Source organism: Panthera onca, chromosome A1, assembly GCF_046562875.1.
Source record: "Panthera onca isolate mPanOnc1 chromosome A1, mPanOnc1 haplotype 2, whole genome shotgun sequence".
NCBI classification, from domain to species: Eukaryota; Metazoa; Chordata; class Mammalia; order Carnivora; family Felidae; genus Panthera; species Panthera onca.
Window position 1 is genome coordinate 229310255 of NC_138339.1, and position 23985 is coordinate 229334239.

Here is a 23985-nt window from a genome sequence, read left to right on the forward strand (position 1 = left end):
ATTAAAAAAAAAAAAAAAAAAAAGCTATTCCTCATAAATCAAAATAGCCGAAAGGTTAATTCTTGAAAAGGTAGACTGAACCTGCTTGCAACTCATTGTACGAGCTTCTTTTGTTCTTAAACTTGCAGTACTATTTACTTCCTCTCCCCTGATTTGTCCACCCTGTTACCAGCTTCTTCCTCTCAGCCAATAAAGCTCCAGTCCTGCTCCCCCTCAGGCTCTGCATCTGCTCTATCCTCTCGTTCCTTCCTTCTTTCCCAGCCAAGCCACTGAGACCTGGCTTCTGCTGCTACTTCTCCATGGAAACGATTGACAGTTACCAATAATTGTGAATTGTGAACTGTGAAGTCCAGAGGGTAATGTTTAGATCTTACCTCCTGGGAGCTCCAGTCAAGGCTGTGGACTGCTCACCTCTGAAATCCGTTCTTCTCTAGGTTTCCATGAAGTTCACTTTCTAGGTGTTCTCCTTCCTCTCTGAATGGGCCCCTATCCCCGTCTGTTCCCTCACTCTTTCTGGGCCCAGACCTTAGAAGCTGGGTGTCTGGGTGCGTTCTTGAGCCCTCTGTGCTCTCTCCACTCATGGTCACATCTGCTGTCTTGGGTCTACCCCTTCTATTCCTCAGTGAGTCACTAGCAGCGGCCCTCCCTTCACACCAGTCTGTCTCTACATAGGAATGTCTGACAGACACCTACACTCAACATCCCTGGCTGAGCTCATGATCTCTGCCTTGCCTTACCTCTCCTTTTCCGTGGATTGGCTCTCAAGGTAGGGTCCTCACCCCCTACCTCCCAGATACCATCCCAGGGATTGCCCTCTGTCTACCCTGCCTGGTAGCTCTTGACTCTGGGCTCCCCTTTCCACTCTCACTGGAGTTAGTTCAGGCCTCCGTAATTTCCTGTGTGGACCACCATCATTTTTCCTCAGCTGATCTTCTTTCTTTAGACTGGATGTTCTTTTATCCACTCTCCACACTGCAGCTGGTCTTTCTAAAATGCATTCTGATTTTGTCCTCCTCCCTTTTTGTTTTAAGCTGATCAGTGGCTTCCAGAACCCCAGCAGCTTGCTTGGATGCCCTTCCTATTCCCAGGGCTCTGAGGGTTTCAAGGAACACCTAGAGATAAGTGGCCTACAAACTCCTTAGGGTGCAATACAAAGCCTTCCAAGATTTGACTTCTACCTCTCTGTCTGTCCATGACCATCTATAACTTCCCCTGTCCTTGCCTGTTATGTTAGCCAAACCGACCAACATATAATTTCTCAAATACAGCACGTTATTTTAAACCTCTAGGCCAATGCATGTGCTATTTTCTCAGTCCGTAATACCCATCTACTTGCCATCTGTAATGTCAACTACTTGTTTGCTTTGCAAATTTCTACTCCTCTTTCCAACTGCAGCTGAGACACCAACTTCTCTGGGAAGTCTTGCCTGATACTCCTGGTCCAATAATTGATTATCCCCTTATCTTCCATCTCATACACAGAATGTGCTTTTTTTTTTCAAATTGCGCTTGCTGCCCTGTATCCCACTAACCATACGATTACACATCTTTCTTTATTATTAGACTACGACCCATTGATGGAAGAGAGACTCTTTTATTTACATCTGTGTTCCTATGACCCAAACACAGTGTCTGGCATATAGCTAGCACTCGAATCTTGGTTGACATGAATAAAATTAAATTTTAGTTTTCCAAGAAGAGAACCAGTTCATCAAGAAGGCTTTTCTGGAGTCCCTCCACTGTTGCAGGCACGAGGCAAGGATATGACTAACTCTGCTGCAGATGGATGGAGAGGTTCTCACGGTAGAAGCAGATTTTCAATTAGGTCTTAAGGAAGACTGGAGTTAGGGAGAGGGAGAGAAGGGCCATTTCCAGCAAAGGGAAGAGCATGCACAAAATCAAGGATTTACAAAATGGCCTGCGATGTAAGGGATCAAGTGAAATGGAAGCAGAAGGTTCCTGGATGAAAAGGTGGAAAGCAAGGAAGTTTGGAAGAGGAGTTTGTTGTTTTTTTTTTTTTTTTTTTTTTTAAGTAAGTGAAGGCGTTCCTGTTATTTAACGTCTCTAAGCCTCAGCATCTCGTCCGTAAAATAAGAAGGATGATTATGGTGGTAGGGGTGGTGGTGGTAATTCCACACCAGGACGAGGCTAATTGCTTGGCTTTTATCAGCTTATTTTAATTGTTGCACCCTCTCAGGTAGTTATTACTGCAGATAAGGAAACAGAATTTAGAGGTTCTGTGACTTGCCCAAGGTCAAACAACCAGTGAATGGCAGGATCAGGGATGAACCCCGGCTGTCAAGCCCAGAGCCCCTTTCTAACCGGTACTCGTGGGGCTGTAGAAATCAAATGATAAAGGAAGTGTAAAGTGCTTAGTATAGAGCATGCCATATATTAACAACCCAACAGATGGAAGCTGTTATCATCAGCAGCTATTTTTAGGGCAGCTAGGGAGAGACGTTTGAGTGGAGGAATGCTAAGCATATTTGGTTTTATGTAGCAGGTGGATTGCACTGTTGAGGACCTCATGCAGGGGATGCTGGGACAGGAATGGAAGATTATGGCCTTGCCCTTCCCTTTCCGCCATCTTTGAGCCCACTGGGAACAGGCCTCCTAAAATAACAAAAGTGTCTGGAAGGCGGTGGCCCAAGGCCATCTTTTCTGGTAATACTAGGGGTCGCCGGAACCAGAGGAAACACACAACTCTTCTTAAATTTAAGGTGTTTATGCTTGAGTTGTAACTGAATTCTATCTAGGCAAGAGATACTTGTATGCATACAAAGCAAGGAACAACACAGCGACTCCTAGTGGCAAACCGAACAAGCCCAGAATAATCTGGGGAAAGGTAACTCTTGCTCATGGAAAGAGCAGCATGGTTCATGCCAAATTCCGAAGCAGCCTTCCTGCTAAGACCACTGGACACAGAATCCATGTGATGCTGTTCCCCTCAAGGATTTAAACTTATTGAAAAGTAAGTGAGCAAAAGCATAGGTTTGTTCTCTTGTAAAAAAATAAAATAAAGGGAAGATTACTTTGTGCAGAAATGATCACACAGGTCATTGCATGGTACCTGAGAAGAGTGGGAGGGTGAGCTCGGGGTACATCCTGGCCAGTTCACATGACAAGAGGGCTAGTGACACACTGTAGAGGGGTGGCAATGGGCCGTGCGTTCCATAGAGAATACTTCCGGGTCTCTGTTCAGCGACTTTCTTTGAGTATACAAAGAGCTTTGCTTCAAGGATCTACAAAGAGGTAGGAAAGTGAGACACGGTATGAAAAAACATTGGCTGGCTGTCTCAGGAGTATTTATATTTAATCAAGTTGCATAGTAACAAAACAAATGAATGCATGTTTTAATATAGTATTAAAGGTAAAGCATCAGTTAGTTCCTGTGTTCACAGAAGATTATATAATTGTTTTCTACTTTTCATATCCGCCAGTGATATACAGGAATAAGCAGCAATCCAGTTATCAACTACCCTTTCTATTTTTTTGTGCTCAAGGATGGAAGTTTGTATGTAAGTAAGTGATACGTGCCTGCATGAGCTGCATGGAGATTTCATAAATCTCTCTGTTGGTGTCAGAGGCCTTGAATAGAACAAGGTTTAACAATGTCACTATGTCGAAGGGATAGTTCCTAAAACAAAAACCAAAAACCAATCAGCATAGTTTACACGACAGGCTGGTTAACAATCATGATAACATTGATTCATGTTAACAATCATGATAACATTGATTCATGATAACATAATCATGATTCTAGGTGACAACTGACCTCAGTCACACTTAATAATGACACTTTCATGCCCATTTGGGCATTTCCTCTGCCCCTTATTCTTTTGCTGTTTATTAGAAAAAGGGAAATTGCTCTATTTTTGTTTAAAATTCAATATTGTTGCACCCAGATAAATGAACACACAAAAATCTATCTCACGTAAATAGATTTTAATGATAACCAAATAAGAATGGAAAGAACAGAAGGTATCTCTACATTTCTCAGTAGCTCACTGATTTAACATTTTCATTCAATCCATTTAAATGTAGTAAACACCCAACATATACCAGGAACAATTGCACAGTACTAGCGATACTAAGTTAGTAAGGCCGATCTGTTCCTTTAAGGGAGACTTGGTGTTTAGTTGGGGAGATAATCTATACCATCTAGTTATGATGGGAGTAGCCACAGCAAGCTAGACAATCCTGATGAGGGATATCTACACCAGACTTGGTGTTAGGGAAGGCTTTTCTAAGGAGGAAACAAGTAAACTGAGCTCTGAAGAACCAGGAGACATTAGCCAGGCTATGGAAGGGGTCATATGGGGGAGTGTTCTAGTCAGAGACAACTGCATTTTGAAAGATTACGAGAATGAAATGGGAAGATCCCTTCTGTAAAGGAAAGAATCTCTGTGTAGCAGACTGAGTGAAAGAAGATGGGACTAGGGTGGTAGGTGGGCTCAGAAGCTTATGAACTTCATCCTAAAAGTTATGGAGATCCTACAGGATGTTCAGTAGGGGAGTGAGGCAATGACACTGATTTTGAAGAACCACTCTGAGTTTTGCATGGAGAAGGAATTTGTAGGGGGGGTCGATATTGGGAGCTGTTACCATAGTCCAAAGGGGAACTGATGAGGGTTTGAATTAGGGCAGTTATGGTAGAGACAGAAAGGAGGGGATAAGATCTAAAAACTACAAAGGAGATAAAATCAGCAATTGATTTGGCAATTGATTGTATGCATGGGATAGGAGCTTGGGGTGGAGGCAGAAACACAGGGAGTAGGTTATGTGGCAATTAGCAGTATAATCAAAAAGAAAATGGAGCTGAAATTCATTTCATTTTCTTGCTATACAATACTCTTTAAAGATGACTTTTTTTTTTTTTTTTTTGCTGTGTGTTTTTTCTTATAGTGGAAAAGAGATCATGAATAGAAAACCCTTGATAAGATAAACAATTAGGGAATAGTTCATAGCTAGTGAGTGACTGACATTTATTTTGAGGCAAACTTCAGAAAGCAGAAGATGGCTTGGGGGTGAAAAAAGGATATTTTCACTTCTTGTTTTTGATATTACTCAAGCTTAATTTTTTATCTTACTACTCACACATGAATACAACTTTCTTTAATTTAATAGAATTTAATTTTAATTTTTTAAGGTTTATTTATTTTTGAGAGAGAGTGTGAACAGGAGAGGGGCAGAGAGAGAGAGACACAGAATCCAAGGCAGGCTCCAGGCTCTGAGCTGTTAGCACAGAGCCCAAAGTGGGGATCAAACCCGCAAATCACGCGATCGTGACCTCAGCTGAAGTCAGACACCCAACTAACTGAGCCACCCAGGCATCCCAATACAACTTTCTTTTAAGATTCAAGCAACACCTAGAGTCAGAAGATCTGTTCTGAAGATGGTTCACTCATAGGGCTGGCCAGTTGGTGCTGGCTGTTGCTAAGTACATAGAATAAAATGTGGAAATGCCAATTCCCTTTCTCTCCCCCACTGTAAGAGCCACTCACCCTTTTCTAAGTGTACATATAAATATGTGCCTCTAAGTACCCCTCCCCATTACACAGGATTTTAAACATAAATGTGATTATATTACCTATGCGTATTATTTGGAGATTAACTTTTTCAATGAATGAGGCTTATCTCAGTCTACTTAACAGCTGCCCAGGATTCCGTAGTATGGTCATACCATCAATAACCAATCTTGCCGTGGATGCTGTGGTTTGCCACCTCGATCCCCCTTTCAGGACTGAGGCATTTAATCTTCCAGCTAGCACTGGAGGTTGAGATATCGGGCTGAACTGCCTTCAGCCAAAGAGGTTTGCCTAGGCCAAGTTTGTGCCAATTCCCAGCAGCAGCCCCTGTGGCACTGGCTGAGGTCTCTTTTCCTCTGCCCAGGCCTACTTCCTTCATTTCCCCATAGATGTTGATTCCAAGGGCATTCCCTAATAAATGTCCTACACTCACATCTTCACCTCAGAGTCTGTTTCCTGAGGAATGCAATCTTTGACACGCATTAACAGACCCTTCAAGGTTATTTTCATTTTTTCACTGTTATAATGTCACAGACTCCAAATGTGCAAGTATTTCTTTAGAACAGATTTCTAGAAGAGGTAATGCAGGATCAACGGGAACATTTAAAATGATAGCAGATATTGCCATATTGCCCTCTAAATGGCCTTACTAATTTGCACTCCAAAGTGATTACTTTTCTAGAACTTGTATTTTTATTTATTTTAAAAATCTTATTTATGTATTTATTTTTTATTTTGAGAGAGAAAGAGAGAGAATGAGTGTGGGAGGGACAGAGAGAGAGGGAGAGAATCCTAAGCAGGTTCCTTGCTGTCAGTGCAGAGCCCAATGTGGGGTTCGACTTCACGAACCGTGAGATCATGACCTGAGCCGAAATGCAGAGTCAGATACTTAACTGACTGAGCCACCCAGGTGTCCCTAGAACTGTTATTTTTAAATAAACACAAAAAGCATGAGGTTGGTTTGTCAGATGAGAAACCGGGGAAAGCTTCCCACATGATGGCGGTGAGGACAACGAAGAATGATGAGTAACATTTATGTTATGACCTGCCTGCTCTGTGCTGGTTACTCTGCCAAGGCCTTTACCTAGATTTGCTACTTAATCTTCACAACAAGCCTGTGAGGCTTGGAGAAGTTAAGCATTTGACCAAGTTCATGTACAAGTGGTGGGGCCCAGACTGCATCCTGGATAAGTCTGACTCCAAAGAATTAACTTATCCACAATGCTATCAGCCTCCGAGACAGCCTCCAATTGCACATTTCATTTGGAGTTCTAACAAACTATAAGATTTGGAGCTATGAAACTAGAAAGAAAGCTCTGTGAGCCCCACAGTGGCAGAGATGTCTTACCTATATTGCTGTCCCTGTGACTAAGATTTAACATATATGCATCTTTATATAAAATAATACTGGATAATACTGCTGGATCATTGGGGATTTAAAGGCAGGAAAAGGGAAGGGAAAGCCTCCCTCCTATGCAGGGCTATGCACTTGACCATGTACTCAGGGCATTCAATTAACTGCTTAGGGCTGAGCTATGGAACGTATGGAAAACAACATTGAAAGAAATAACACATAAGAAAATGAAAGAAACCTAGGGATGGAAAAAATTAGAGAGATCTCAAATGAGTGAAGGAGGACAAATAAAACATTTGTACTTAAATGTTTAAAATAGTCTTAAGGGATATTTTTGTTAAGTGTCCGACTCTTGATCTCGGCTCAGGTTATGATGTCATGGTTCAGTAGATTGAGCCCCATGTTGGACTCCAGGCTGACAGTGCAGAACCTGCTTGGGATTCTCACTCTCTGCCCTTCTGCTACTGACACAGGCGCGTGCACACACACACACACACACACACACACACACACTCCCTCTCTCTCAAAATAAATAAATAAACTTTAAAACAGGCTTTCACTATTATTCAACAAAGGCAGTGGAAAGGTAAAAGAAAAAGACAGCTGTGGTCTGGAATAAAAATCAAGTTGTAAAATAAATATGAAAGGAGGATATTGTTCAGAAAGTGAACCAAAAAATAAAACTGTTCCCCGCCCCCCCCCCCCCCCCCCAATCTAGAAGAGAGGAGATTTTGAAGAATTTGGGAACCAGCCACCAGTTCTGGCTTATGTAGGACTAAATGACAAAGTTCCGGATAACTTTGAGGTATTCTGGAGAGAAACACATTTTATGAGTTGGTGGAGGGGATTATATCATAGCTTTCTGCTTCCAATAGCTATTGAATAATCAGTGTTAACAGAGTGCTTACTATGTGCTAGGCCTACATAGGTCAAGCGATTGGTTTTGAACTTCACAAACATCTCTTATGCTCAGATATACAGATCTATGTGTAAGGAGTTGATCAGATACACTGTAATTTATTTACTCATTCCCCTATTCACAGTCTTTAGGTTTTCATTGTTTTAAAATACAGCAGTAAGCACACCACATGCATTTCTTTCATGGTCGCAATTACCGAGGCTAGCACCTACCATGTTAAAAAAAATAAAAGATTGGTTTTATTTAATCTTTACCCCAACTGTGCTATTGTTCCCATTTTACAAATGAGTAAGCATTTGTAGTAACTTGCTCAGGAGCACACAGCTTGATTGGAGGCAGAGCTAGAATTCAAACTCAAGACAACACATTTCCTGAGTCCGAATTCCTAAACTCTCTGTTCTCTTGAAATACTCTAGCTGCTGAAACAACCAAACAAGCTTTTGCATCACCAGCTAGGGAGCGTGACTGGGATTCATGACCCATAAGCTTCCCTTGTCTTCCTTGGTAATAGATGATATTCCCTTAAGACGCGTGAGACATTTACTTTTAATAATTGAAGTTCGCCAAGGCTGATTTAAATTAGGAAAGGTTGATGAAAAGTTACAGGCAAAACAGACGTACAAACAGCAATGGAAACCAAAACCACCTCCAAAAATAAACCCAACAAAATTCTTTATAAATTAAAACTTTGACCTTCTACATGATTCTAAAACACTTACTAAATATATTTTAGGAGTATGTTGGATGGTAAGAGTAAAAACAATAGAACCCTGCAATCAGTATTTAATTAAAAGTGAAGAGAATTTCATTGAGTTAAGCTAGTAACTGGAAATGACCTCCACTTTTAATCTAAAGCATACTATTTACTTTGATTTAGAACGTTAGAAAGCCATTTAATCTCGTTCTCAATTTCTTTCTCTGTTCCGTACTGATATAATTTGGAGTTGTGGGGAAATTAATAAGAACACACACAGAAGTCAAATAGTTATTTGAATTAATGCTGCCTGACAGCATTTTCTCTTTTCTTTGGTGCTAAATTATAGTACTGAGCGGCATTTAATCATTTTTAATCAAATATAAAACATACTTTATAAAAAATTCTCCAGAATTAATACTATCAGGTCTACCAACACTTTCTACTTTTATCCTCACTTCTCCTGGTCCTATTCAAGATCCATGCTGACTTCTAAATCTCTCAATATCACTAGATACATCAAAATTATAGTTACAGTTTCGGTTTTGAATAGATTCCAGCAAGTTCACAACATATGTACATGCACACACGCACGCGCGCGCGCACACACGCGCACACACACACACACACACACACACACACACACGAGTCCTCTATAGATAGAAAAGAAATAATGTGAAGAAATATTTTTCCATTATCACAGCTGATGAATAAAGGGATCGACATAATAACCATGCAAAAATGGTTAATTCCCTCTTCTAAAACCAAAGAAAATTTTAATCAAGAGCATTTTTTAAAAATGTTCAATTTTTGAGGTTATTAGGTATTTTATAGTCAATTGTATATTGTTCCTTAGTAAATGAGTCTGCTTATAAACTGTCACATTCCTATAAAAATAAATCCAGCATATGCTCATTTCTATTTGAAAAGGAGGAGGTAATTCTTGACAAGAAAGATTCTTTGCTTTAGAACACGTCTTGTAGGGATTACTGTACAGGTAATTTGTTTGTGAAGGTTAAAATATGACCCACTTTATGTATGACTTTTTAGGAACATATTATTTCATACCATATGATATTTAGTGTTTTTAGAGGCAAACTTGCAGAAAACAAAGCAAAAGCTAAAACATTAGAATTGGTTTCAAAAAAAGTACTGAAAACTTAAGTGCAAAACTTAAGATGTCCAAACAAATCTAGAGGCTTATCTAGACTATGCAGACTGAGAATTTATGGGGAGAGAGAACAAATTTAAGTCACAGCTGAAATTTTAAATTCTGAACGTTTCCCATGGTTACAAATGACACAAGGGTTGGCTACCTTCTTGGCCAACAGATATGCAAAGTTTGTCTAAGAAAGCAGAATAGTTTAGAAGGAGATCTTAAAAAATCTAAACATGGAGAGTTATACGATCTAATATTTTTGTGACTGGAGGTATTACTGAAATCGAGATTATACTGCTAAATTCATAGATATTTATTTGTGTTCCTTAAGGAAAAATACCTAGACTCATTCAGAGGAATGCAGTATAATGTTTTATGAGATGGCCACGCAATGAAACAAATTTGACTAGGATGGTTCAAATCCAGTTCACTGGGAGAAAGGCAGCAAAGAGAGGTAACTCGTATTATTTTCATTTTTGTCAAAGGGATCTATGGTCCAAGTCATATTCTAAATATATTTTCTTTTTTTTTTCTAAATATATTTTCAAAATCAAAGAGTCATGTGAACAAAAATTTATTTTTAGAATGTCAAAATATCTGAAAATAAAAGCACACTCTGGAGAAAGATTTTTTTTTGGCAAAAAAGTGCTGTTTTGGTAATATTCTATAGGAGTAAGTATTATTTCATAATGTTAACAGAGCAAAGTAAAATGATATCCAACCAGGCAGCTTAGATTAAATTCATCTGTTGTAACTTTTATAGAGATTAAAGTATATAATAAACATTCTACTACTAAGTTTATAGAAAATGAAAGCTTTAGGTGTGAAATATTATCTACTATCTTTATAAATGAAAGATAAAAATATAAAGAGACACCTCTCTCTTTAAATAGCATGTCCATTTTAAGGTTTATTGAAAGTAGATGTCTCTAATATTCTGTTCTTATTAATTTAGAACAGAATAGGTTGTACTAGGTCAGAATTTGAAACTAATTCACTTTTATTCCCTTCATCTGGTAGCTCAAGATAGCTATTTAAAATGCAACATTTAATTAAAAAGGGAAGTCAATAGTCTATACGAGTCTTTTCAAAAATAAACTTGAGCTGCCATCTCTCACTTTCTAACACATAAGCTCTTTCTTGGGAATAGCTATGCACTTTGTGGTCTTCATTAACCCTTTCATCTTAGCTATGAAATTGTTTCAATGAAATAGTGAAATTATTTCACTCAGTAAATTACAGTGCTGAACAACTTCACTGAGGGACTAATTTATATAACTAAGGAGGGTGGTTTTACAAGCGTAATCTAAGGAACCCACGGTGTCACATTTTGTTTTTTCTTCCTTTCTGAAGTTCTGGCCAAGAGAGAGATAACATTTTAAGGTTGCTTCCTGGATTTAGTTTGGTCTCAGGATGGCTGAAGGGCTTATAGTTCACATCTGTCACAAACATTTCTAGAAATTCCTTTAATGTATCTTGTTTTTCATTTTCAAATTTTGTTCTCATGCTTCACTGTGAATTTCCAGGCAATTAAAAAGATGGATGCTACTACTCCAAATCACTCTTCTGGAGAATGAGAAAAGTCAATGTAGCTGCAGACTTAAAGGGAGCGGACTATCTACTGGGGAAATATTGGCCATTTTGTATTTCCTTAGAACTTACTGCTCTCACGTGCTCATTATCATGGAGAACAACCTTCATTGTACTTGCCACTGCCCGTACCTTTCACTTCCAAGACCACATACATACCTGCTTCCACACACAGTTGCGATGGCTTTGAAGCAGCCGGATGCAAGCTGGTAGGAACCTGTGTAGCATCGGTCAATCGCCCAATTAAAAAGATTGATTTGGTCAGGATTAAGTTCCAATAGCAAGACGACAACTTCACAGCCAAGCTGATGAACCTGAATACATGGAGAAAAGCAATTATTCATGTCTAGTGAAAGATTCTTCCAGAGAAGGAAACAAAATCTGCCTACCCAATATAAAGTGGGTAACATGAAAGTGGAGACTGTGTATTCATCTTAGTTTTCTTTTAAAGACTTTATTTTTAAGTAGTCTCTACACCCAACGTGGGGTTCAAACTTACAACCCCGAGATCAAGGGTTGTGCACTCTACAGACTGAACCAGCCAGGAGTCCCTTTATCTTAATTTTTATTCCATATATTTTACTTTAAGAGGAGGCGATGTTGCAACTGAATATTGAAATGTATGTATAAACCAAATTTGACTCTGTGTAAATCCGTCAGACAGGGTCCACTCATTCTTGATTTTTAATTCTGAAAAGATAATGAAGACTGTTGGCAATGTTTCTTCATTGTATTTAAAATATTTTTGAAAAGTACATGTATTTGGTTGAAAATTAAATATACAAAAGGATGGCCTTTATGCATGCAAGTCTTTTGAGGAAAAAAATCAGAATATGTTTATGGGGCTTGATTACTAAAAATACCATGTAAAATTTAGCTGGCAATATTTTAAAAAGAAATGTAGTATTAATAAACTCTTCTAAATCAGAGACTTTCATATGAAACAATCATCATACTAGATAGAATTAATGAGATCCTTTATTGACGGTTCTGGAAGCTACTGTCAAATACTGGATGGTCACATTTGTCCATGAGAAGCCTAGTGCGTGGAGGCCATATTCCCCTAAGAAAGTAACATTTTCCTGTTTCCTTCTGTTTCCTTCTGTTGCCAGTTGCAACGAGGGGGATAAGAAAAGATTCTGGGTTTTGTTTTTTTTTTTTTCTAACCACAGGGTGTGGGCTAAGATGGGAGTAATATTCTACTTGGATGGTTGAACATCATCAACCTAGTTCCCCACAGGCTTAAGTAATTAGCAGCAGATAAAAGTTAATGACACTATTAAAAAGGACTTAAAAATACCATTTCATTAAAAAGTTGGTTCAACCTGAAAGAAAATCAGCAAGTTTTTAATTGAGCTTTAGAAACTTTATATCGAAGTATAAGATACATAGTATACAATTAATTCATAAGTAAATGATGAGTTACTGTAACTGAACACACCAAAGTGAACACAGGAAGTAGAACACCAGATTGATTTCCTGCACCACGGAAGCCTGCCTTATGCATTGTCCTAATCACTAGCCTCTCTCTTCTTTTCCAAAGTAACCACTATTCTGACTTCAACAACTGTTGGTTAGTTTGGGCTGTTTTGAACTCTATGCAAATGGAATTATATTGCCTATAATTTTGTGTGTTTTCTTGTACACAACTCATGTTTGAGAAGCATCTATATTCACTCATTTTCATTGTTACATTCTAATATATCTTTACTTCACAATGTATTCATTCTATATTGACAGACATCTGGGTTGTTTCCAGCTTTTGCCTTCATAATACTGCTTTGAATAATTTTGTACATGTCATATGTTGCACGCACTGGAAACTTATTTTATAAAATATATATTTGAGTAAAACTGCTGGGTTTTAGGGCATACTATGTTCAACTTTAGTATATAATGACAATCAGGTTTCTGAGGTGGTTATGTGGATTTCTACTCTCTGTAGCATTGTGTGAGAGTTCCTGTTGTTCTATTTCCTCATCAACATTGTCAGTCTTTTTAGTTTTCACCATTCTGGTGGATTTGAGGTAGCATCTCCTGTGGTTAGTTTGCATCTCTCTAATTACTAATGAGCTTGAGAAACTTTTCTTATGTTTATTGGCCAAATAACCTCTTTTGTAAATTTCTTTAAGTCACTTGCTTATTTTTCTATGAATGTCTTTATCTAATTATCTGTAGGGATGCTTAATATACTCCAGATAAGAAGTGTTGGTTTTATGTTGCAAACATCTTTCACTCTGTGGCTAGCCTGTTCACAACAGCCTGTTCTGAGCATTCTAATCTCAGAGAATACTTTCAATATTCACTATACAGTATAATTTTTATTACAGGTTTTTCTCAGACACCCTTTATCAAACTAAGAATGTTCTTTTTATTCTTAATTTTGATAGGAGTTTCTCTCATAAATAAATGTAGAATTTTATTAAATGCTTTTTCTGCTTCTATTGAGATGTTTGTGTATTTCCTTCTTGAGACTCTATTAATATAATTAACATACTAAGGAGTTGATGGATATTTGAATATTGAACCAATCTTGCAGTTCTTAAAAAGTGCCAATTTGATCATGATGAATCATCTTTTTATATATCACTAAATTTGATTTTCTTATATTTTGTTTACATTTTTGTATCTATACTCCTGAATAAAATTGCCTGTTAATTTTTTTTATCCTGTTAAATCCCTGGCAGGTTTTAGTATCAAGGTTATGCTGGTCTCATAAAATATTTCCTCTTGAGCTGTTTTTTCTCTAAGGATTTTGTATATAATCAACACAATTTGTTCCTTAAATGTTAAATTCATCAGTAAAACTATCCAAAGTTTTCCTTGTGAGAAGACTTTGAATTACAGATAAAATTTCTTTATTACTTATAAATTCTATATCATTGATTTGCTGCTCTGCTTCATCCATCCTAACCATCATGGCATCCATTCGAGATTGTATGTTGGTTGTAGCATTTTTAATTTCGGCCTGATTACATTTTAATTCTTTTATCTCCGCAGAAAGGGATTCTCTGGTGTCTTCTATGCTTTTTTTCAACCCCAGCTAGTATTCTTATAATTGTGGTTTTAAATTCTAGTTCAGACATCTTAATTTTATCTGTGTTGATTAAATCCCTGGCCATCATTTCTTCCTGTTCTTACTTTAGGCTGAATCCCTTCATCTTTTCATTTTTGAGGAAGAAAAATAATTAATAAAATAAAATAAAAAATAAAAATAAAAATATTAGAAAGAAACCAGAACAAAATCAAAGGAAGTTAGATCTTAGGTGTGTTTCGTTCTGCTTGTTGAGAGATGCTACCAAAATTTCTTGCTCATGTTTATTACTTAAATGACTATTCAGATTTTTCTTTTCTTCTAGGGTTGTGTTTTTTTTGGAATTTTTCTATTTTATTTAAATTTTCAGGTTTATTGGCACAAAATGTTCATATATTCTCTTTTATTTTCAACATCTACCATTTGTAGGGATGTCCCCTTAATATTTCTGATGTTGGTGAGACATGTGCCTTCTCTCTTTCTTGATCAGACTTGCCAGGAATTAATTTTATTAGTCGTAATAAATTCAACTTTTGGCTTAAATTATCATTTCTATTTTTTCTCTTTCATTAATTTGTGCTTTCATCTCTATTATTCCCTTCATTGTACTTGTTTTCAGTTTAATATGCTATTCTTTTTATAACGTCTTGAGATGGATGCTTAGGTCATTGGTTATCAGCCTTTTTTTTCTTTCTCAAATATATACTTAAGGGTATACATTTCATTCTAAGCACAGCTTTATTTACAGCCCACAAGTTTAGTATATATTATTTTTGTTATTCTTCAGTTAAAGATATTTTTTAGTTTCTATTGTAATTTGTTCTTTGACTCACTAGTTACCTGGAAGGGTGTTTTTAAATTATATTTTTATTATTGATTACTAGCTTATTATCACTGTGATTAGAGAAATAGTCTGTGTCATTTCAATCCTATGAACTTCACAGAAATTTGTTTTAGGGTCCAGTTTATAGTCAACTTTGGTGAATACTTTTTTTTTTTTAATTCTGATGCATCATAGTGTAATATGAATAACACAAAAACCTATACTTCTGTGGCTGATACATGCAGAGATTGTGCTGTGAACAATGCTTCTACACTCTAGTAACCTGATCAGGTGGAACACCCAAGACATTTAAAAGCAATGTATTTTTGGCTAATACTTACTCGTAAATCTTGACAAGCCAGAATGTTGTCAAGCCACTTATATAGGTAGCCATCGGGGGAAAGGCCCACATTGTCAAACACAGGGCCGCAACACAACACTGCTGACATTGCCTGATAACAAAACAACCAAATGTGTGCATGAAACTTGGAATGATCTAATAACACGCAAGTGACTTCACAAAATGTAACTACCAGATTTATAGGTAATGAGGGTCTTTTAAAGCAGTTACTACCATAATATTTTAAAGTATTCCTTACTAGATTCAATAAGAAGGACCAGATTCCCAATTTTGGATTTTTAAATAAGAATTAAAAGCCATAAATTTAACTCCACGGACATATAATTTTATGATTAAACAAATCTTTATGACAAAAGAGTAAGATACTCAAAACAAAATGGCCATTTCACAGTATTTATACTTACCTTCCGTGATTTCAAGTGAATAAATTCTGCTTATAAGGTAAATACAGCTTTTCAAATTTTGCTTTGATGACAAATATTTAACCAATGTACTAAATTGGCAAACTATGAAAAATGTGGAAATAAATAACATGATTCTTAATCAAAGGAAAAAAATTAAGAATATAAATTTAGTTACTCGGAGAAGGAGAGGAAGCAAGAGAATGTAAGAATGATTAACTTTGTAATTACTAGGTCCAAATGACTATGAGGGCCATGGTTTAAATCAGCTAGCTCCATTGAGGCAAAAGTCAACTGGTACGTGATCAAACTTCCATATATATGACAGAATTGAAACACAGTTTTCTAAATGTAATTAGGCTGCAAGGAATCATGCTTCTGAAGTTTTGGAACAGTTAGTAGTGTGGAAATTTATTTTTGGAAGTGTTTCAAAATGGAAGACTAAAAAGGGAATGTGGCTCTTGGTAGGTTCTGAACTTGAGGTAACATATATATCTTTTTTAGGTTGTATGTTAATGGACAAGGCAGCTACTAACAGGGTAAATAAGCAAATCCATGTGGTTCTCATACACTAGATAAAAGTAAGAGCTGGGACAAGTTTTGTATTTTGAAACCCAAACCTCAACCCAGCTGAGAAACCAACTGGAGTATTTACATATTTATACACAGCCATCTATCTACGGGGAAAGAGACCATTGGGCCAACGTAAGTCATCCACTGAGACAAAGGTGCCCTACCTTTAATGCGCAATACTGGTATCGTGTAATTTGATGATTTCTATCACTGTAGCGGTCGAGAGGGGTGAACATAATGCTGAAGGGTCCTGCCCACTGGCTAAACAAGATGAAAAGATGATGCCTCAGGCTTTGCTGGGGGAACAGAAATCTTCGGTGGTGAACTGGAGAGAAAAACAGAGTTAGGAGTCGGCTTGACTGAAAAGTATAGTGAATACACTTTATGGCACTATTATACATGATTCCTATGTTCTGAGGAAAGCAGTAATTTCATTTCCTAACTCGAGTCTTCTGTAATGAAACTTGGATTTAAGAAGTCAAGCCTCATTTTCTCTCTACATGTGTGGTCTTCCTGTTCCTCATGCTGCAGTCAATGGCACCTTGTCCAGAGAGGGAAGCAGAGGAAAAAAGTGGACTCACAGACCCTGCTTTCTAATCAATGTCTAGCAAAACTGCAACCCCTTCCACTCAGTTACTGATTACATATCAAACATCCTCTCAACTGCTGCTGCCTGTGAAATACAATGTATATACTGTCTATTTTAAACAAACGTATTTTAACTGAAGAAGTATACTGAAATCTTAATTTAGGGTCATCTAAGATGAGGAACATTGGCAAGAAAAAGGTTTTACAATCTCAAAACAATGAAAAGGTAGAAACAGTTGAGTTGTGGCTTTTTGTAATTATGTCAAAACTTTTTTTTTTTAAGTTTATTCATTGAGAGAGAGAGAGAGAGAGAGAGAGCGAGCGCATGCAAGCAGGGAAGGGGCAGAGAGAAAGGGAGAGAGAGAATCCCAAGCAGGCTCTGCACTGTCAGAGCAGAGCCCAATGTGGGGCTCGAACTCACAAACCATGAGATCATGACCGGAGCCAAAATCAAAAGTCGGTCGCTTAACTGAGCCACCCAGGCGCTCCATATGTCACAGCTTTTAATTACAGCAATTAATTTTTACACCAAACTGGCCAGCTATTTTTATTCTTCATGCTTTTATTAGATGAAAAGTTTTCATACCCATACCCACAGTTTGCTCTGTGCAAAAACCTCTCAATAATCTAATTTATTAGCTGTATAGAATGTGTTGATCGGAGAGTGAAGAGAAGGCATACTGTGGAGACGGATCACATGTTCACAGGTTAGCACAATAAGAAGAAGAAATGAAGCCCTTGTGAATGTTCCCCCTGAATTATTTCCTTCCTATGAATTACATAGATTCATTTTTAGATGGGAACCAAAACAAAGAATAGAAATAATGACAAGAACAAAGCCAAATTTCATTCCTATTGTTCCCTTTCCAACTCTGTGCTGGATTACCACAATCTGTTCTTATGTGTATTTCCAAGTATTTCAAAGTAAATGAACGATCCCATCTAAGACCTGCACACAGGCCAGTAGGATTAAAGAGGAAAAGCCTAGTAATGAGAAACACAAACGGTCTGTCAGGCATGAAAGGAAATCCGCAATGATGCATCCCTGTACCTGGAACACACTGAATCAAGTTGGCGACCATCGCACTAAAATGTGCCCGGATATCTTTAAGAATTTCAACTTCTTTATCATTTTCAGCTTCTAGAAGCATGCGGGTCAGGTCCACATATTCTAAGAACAAAGCTCCAAGGGCTAACGTATCCCGTTCCAACGCTCCATTTGTGCTGGAATAATAAAAAAGAAATAAAGATTTTAGATGACTGGTCTTTACATCAAAGTAGTACATGCTTCATGGAAAATAAGATTCGCTGTCAGAACTCACACACTAAATTTGTTCTTGACCTATGGGCAGTATAAATCGAATATGCACAAAAACAACAATACGCTTTTCTGGACGTTTCTGAGTAAAAGTTAAAGGTAACTTATTTAAAAAAACAAAAGAAAGAAAGAAAGACAGAAAGAAAAAAAAGACAAAAAGACCAGTTTGGTGAGGAGAGATCAACTCATTAGAATCTTCACTTTACCTGTCACTTATGACACCAGCATCAGCCAGAAGCTCGAAAATTCGAAGTAGTTGTAGCCTTAACAAATCCCGCCGTTCTCGGCGTTTTTTGTTCTGTGTAGAAAAAGGTAATACCATTTATGAACGTAGGCAAAACAATAACTTTGCTTTGAGAAACTGTATTAAAGAAAGGCATAATCTAGACATGACTTTTCATATTTTTGAGAGAGAAAGAGGGTACAAGCTGGGGAGGCACAGAGAGAGAGGCAGACACAGTATCCAAAGCAGGCTCCAGGCTCTGAGCTGTTGGCACAGACCCCGATGTGGGCTTGAACCCACAAACTGAAATCATGACCTGAGTCGAAGTCAGATGCTTAACTGACTGAGCCACCCAGGTGCCCCTGGGTTTTCAATTTTCTAAACACAAAAGACAAGGGTGTTTTTCTTTCTTCCAGATCCTTAGAGAAAATCTTGCTATTAGAGGCTATAAAAGAAACAGATCCTAAGTGGGTCAGTAAATATTTATAAGGTGGCAACGTTGAGAACTAACCAGCCTCAGTTCCTAGATGCTTCTGGCATCTATGGAAAGACAGAGGCACGGAAACAAGAAAGGGCTAGTGGACACGAAGAATCCCACCAATTCTGGTCATGCAAGTCACACTGCTAAAATTTTTGCTGCTTCTTGTATCTTATCTACTATATGGGAAGCTTCTTTTTCCATCTTCTCTTCTTTTTTTTTTTTTTTTAATCCTGCTGTGTATAAATTTGTCCTTTCCAGAGTTCACTTCAAGAAAGATAATTTTGAAGAAAATCCTTCCTATGCCAGATCAAACAAATAATATCTTGACCATTCAACTCCTCGTAAAAAATAAGCAAACCAACAAAAACATTCAATCAACTCAAACCTCCTACAAAAGAATGTAGTATTTTAACATGTGCATGACCATTTAGATTGTTTGCCTTCATGAGTTTAGAACACAGAATCTTTTAACAGAGGAACTGTATTATGCTAAATATTCAAATACTGAACAATAATAAAAATAACAGAAGTTAAAATATTAAGATTCACTATTAAAAGCAGGCTGGGTGTTTGTATTTTTTTTTTTTAGGGGAAACCATTAAGTACGATCTAAATTTATAACGTTGACCACACGAACGGAGGTATTAAGTATTTAAATTAAAAATATTACCTCTGGTCTTCGTTCCAGGGCTTCTTTCATTAATGGATGGAGTTCTTCCACCAACTCTCTATGGAGATAAAGGTTGGCATTTGAAATTCACTATTATCGACACCAAGTTTATCACCAAATACGTGCATTTAGTCCTAAACCATGTTCTTTTCTCATTTTGCTTCTGACATCAACCGCCCCCTGGCCTTCCTGTTTCTTAGTCACGTGGGGAACTGGAACTAGGTGTTGGCCTGTACTTTGTGTTACTGGTCTTTATCCCAGTGTTATGTATATAATTTGGGCTCAATGCATGTCTGTTGACTTGATTCTGATTTACTGTTCTGGAGACCCTGATGTTGAAAATCCCCCTCTAAACAGTTAAACAAACAATGTATTACAAGTGGTGATTACATTCAAAGCACTTTACTACAGGCAGTGGGGATGAAGATAAAATCGAGTCCTTCACAGAAGACATTTTCATCTTTCACCCATCCCCACGATCTCCAGTTCTCAACTAAGTATTTGTGTTCTTTGGGAAATAACTTCTGAACTGGTATGTCAAGACAGACAAATTAGAAGAGCTAGCCTGTGGCTAGGTATTTTGTGTATAGTCTGTCTGTTCGATGCCTGAACACCTTGCAATATTCTGCAGTCTTCCGGTGGGATAATTTGTGCTCTTAGACATCATCCTCCAGGGAAATCCAAAGTTAGGAAGGTAAACTTTGCGGCATTCTGTGCTGAGAGACAGAACACTTGGACTCCATTTCAGATTTTTCTAGCACAGATGCTAGAATTTCTTCATCAAAGAAATGGAAATAATATTAATGACCTCCTTCAACTGCAACCATTTACTGAATATTTATTACGTACATTTTTACATTTAATCCTCTCAATAAATATGTAAGATAGATTTTATAATTATAACAATTTTTCTTTTTTTATTAGATAGATATACTTCATTTTTATTTATTATAACAGTTTTACAGGTAAGGGAACTGAGGCCCAGAGACTAAGTTTTCCGGACCCACGTGGGTAATAAATTGCATAATCTTACCCACCCCTAGGAATACTCATAGGGCAAGATGTACGAGAACCTATGTCCTTGGGAAAGAATGTTAGTTTCTTAGGTTCTTTGGGAAAGAATGTTAGGTTATTCCAGGAATTGTTTTCTTATCTTCTTGTAGTATGTCTATGTGATTCTTTGTCTTAACTGGTTAACTAGTAAGTAGTAAAAACACTGGTGAGCTGACACTCCAGTATCAGAACTCACAATTACTTTTTATGAGAATAAAATCTGACTCTATACATGAACAATGTAACAGATTTTTTCCAATTGCCTCTAAAATGTCTCATTAATCTTTAGTTTTCGAATAGGGTCTATGGCAGATGCTTAGAGCTTTCCCTTTTCTCTCTACATAAAAAACTTGGGAATTTTACTGGTGCTTATATGCTTAGCTCAAGTCACCAGAGACAGCCTGAACTAATATTTTATGATGACTCTTTCAAAAGGCTTTGACACTGCCTCAGATGGAACGGTTATTTGATTAAAGGTGTGAAATGAGCCAAGAATCCGAGATATGATGGTTCTATTAAGGCAGATAAAGCACCTTCTGAAAAGATCGACTAGTGTAACAGAATACCCTTGAAAGAGTTCTATCAGTGCTTAGCCTTCGAGATCTGTTGCATAAATGGCTGATGAGCAGACCTCATTGTTTTGACATGAAAGCCTCTGAACAGTCTGGCTCTCTGGCGGTGGACACTGAATTACCTTCCCTTATAGCTATCTAAAACCAATCTTGCAAACGAGATAAAATCTGAGATGGAAAATCAAAGCTGCAAAGGCGAAAGGGGAAAAGCGAGGCGGCGGTGAGAAACGCTGGCTACATGCACGTCAAACCATGAGGACACAAAGGAAATGGCACAAAGCCTATAAACCCCCCCAGGCACATGCCAACACGCAGACTCAAACTTGAGTTAAAAACAGGAACTACGACAACAGCAGTAGGAACGAATTTAGAGCAACTCATTGAGACTACCGTACCTGAAAACAAGGGAATTTGTTCTTCCAAATCCTAAAACTAAGGACTCTGTGATCTCAATGCCCTCTAGTCTCATCAAAGGCACCAACTGCTTTAACAGAACTCCCACCGATGGGGTGCCTATGGCCTGAAACAAGTTGATTAAAAGTGAAAAAGAGGTAACATGATAACCGATGCTTCCTTTAGTCAAAGGATGATTCCATTATAACAGTTTCAAAGTACTAAACCACGTCCCAAAGCACTGCCATCATTTCAGAGAGAAAAAAAAAAACAAAGACAGACATAAATTTTAATACAGCACCATGAATGCATTTTTTACCTGGGACACAAATCCTAAAGAATACTTTTATTATGTCTTCTTTTTTTAAAATTAAATCTACAAACCCATTCTTAACAAGATCATGTAATGAAGGCATCGTTTCAAGGAGAATACTTGGCAAGGAGAGAGAGAAATGTGGTATGCAGGGCAGGAACCAAACCTCAGGGCATAATAAATGAATAAACCTCAGGGCACTCTATGGTCTTAACCAAGTTTCTTAACTTCTCTTAATCTTCAGTTCCCCACTTGTCAGGGAGGACTAATAAATTATGCACGTCAACGCTCAATGGAATTTAGAAATGTGTAGGATGAAAATCTGATCCCATATACTCCAGATGGCAGGCACAGTGCGACGCGCACTGTGAACTCTAGACAAACGAGCTAAAAAAAAACCTTACAGAATAATTCTTCTGAAGCATGTCACGTCACCTTGTTATCGTAGCTCACTGTACCATCAGGTGTGGTCGCCATTATTTCTGGAGTGGAAGCTCTTAAGTGTCCCGGGCTCATAATACTGGGTTTTGCAACTCCAAAACAAAGAATAAGGTAGTTTCTCCACAAGGTAACATAATTATCTCCACTGCCGGCGGTGCTGGTTTTCTTGGCATTAATTGGGCTACTGGAAGTACGGAGTTGAAAACAAGAGTGAAACTAAGTTCTGCATTTTAAATATCACTTGTTAAATAAAGACCCTAGGAAGTGCCCCAACACAGTTGACCTACTGCCCGTCAAGGATTGTCTAGGCTGTTAAGAACCGTCTGGACAGGGAATGTCTCTATTGGATGGGAAGTTGAATAGAACTTTAAGACTGTTTTCACCACTAAGTTTCTGACAGTCTATAGTCAATCATATGGATTATTAAGGAAAAAAAAAACCAAACAAACTAGTGCTAGGTAAGAGTTTTTGACTGGCTTTTATTCAATGTTAAGAATTCTGTATTAGGAAGTGCAGAAACCAGAGAGGATTATAATATGCCAATCTTTTAGATAACATGTAAATGTAAGAGGGCAAAAATGATAAACAAAAGAGGAAAACACAGTTCTCTTACTTTGGGTCAACCAGAGGCATGACCGACTGGAGCCGAGTGAAGGCGTACGGCCAGGCGTAGCTGAGGGCTGTGGGGCAGTGTTTGGGCAAGTTCTCCTGCCGGAGGAAACTGAAGAGGCAGAGGACCCAGGGGTCTTTGACAGACTGAGCGAATATCCAGACATGGGAAGGGCTCTTCACATCGTAATGGCTATTGACCAGGACTGCATTCCACTCAACCAACCACTGTAGATCCACACTGTGGGTCAGCGGTAACGTGGCCTGTGGGTCCAAGAAGTAGGCAATGAATCAATGCTGCACGGTAAATTACACGTCCCCACCACGGCTGGGTCTAAATGCCCCTTCGTCCACAGTGCTCTTCCTGATTACCTCCTGCGACGGGCCAAGCTTTGAATCTGAAACACCCCTCCTGCTCCTGCCACATAGGATACCCATTTGTAGCCACTGCTGTTTCTGATGCAAGACTGAAAGCAGTTCAAGTGCAGGGCTCAAGGACACAGGTCATATTTTGAACAGTTTTAATGGCACATAGCACTGTGCATTAGTAGACCCAACTGCTCACCGAATATTTATTGGAAAATATATGGTCTGGGTTAAACTTGATCATGGATTTGCCATTGAAAATTCTTAAAACTTATTAACTTCTAAGATTCACAAATGTGTTTTTAATCCCTGTCTTGGTAGTGTGGGCCTTTTAATGCCATAATCTTGTTTACCTCTACTTAGATTAAAATACCTTCCCTCTGATTTAGGGAGATGGCTGAATGCAGTCCCTTTAATGAAGGGCATTTCACTGATGGTTTTGAGGTAAGGCACCTACTTATTCTTGACCTATGATATCAAGCCAAAAAAACCAATACGTTTGAAAACTTTTTTGCTGCATAT

At 38.0% G+C, this 23985-nt stretch overlaps 1 protein-coding gene across 11 annotated transcripts in view; it reads right to left on the bottom strand.

Annotated features, from left to right (window-relative positions):
- The window catches only part of FRY (FRY microtubule binding protein), a 443455-nt gene that overhangs the window by 86899 nt on the left and 332571 nt on the right, over nucleotides 1-23985 (bottom strand). For all 11 annotated transcript variants that reach the window (XM_060637419.3, XM_060637417.3, XM_060637413.3 and 8 more), the window contains 11 exons: nucleotides 23102-23361; nucleotides 22483-22672; nucleotides 21737-21861; nucleotides 19717-19774; nucleotides 18549-18640; nucleotides 18076-18248; nucleotides 16601-16761; nucleotides 15443-15553; nucleotides 11404-11558; nucleotides 3538-3637; nucleotides 3071-3242 (listed from right to left, as the gene is read on the bottom strand). In XM_060637419.3, coding sequence (XP_060493402.1) covers nucleotides 3071-3242; nucleotides 3538-3637; nucleotides 11404-11558; nucleotides 15443-15553; nucleotides 16601-16761; nucleotides 18076-18248; nucleotides 18549-18640; nucleotides 19717-19774; nucleotides 21737-21861; nucleotides 22483-22672; nucleotides 23102-23361 — 1597 coding nt within the window. The remainder of the gene's footprint in view (nucleotides 1-3070; nucleotides 3243-3537; nucleotides 3638-11403; nucleotides 11559-15442; nucleotides 15554-16600; nucleotides 16762-18075; nucleotides 18249-18548; nucleotides 18641-19716; nucleotides 19775-21736; nucleotides 21862-22482; nucleotides 22673-23101; nucleotides 23362-23985) is intronic.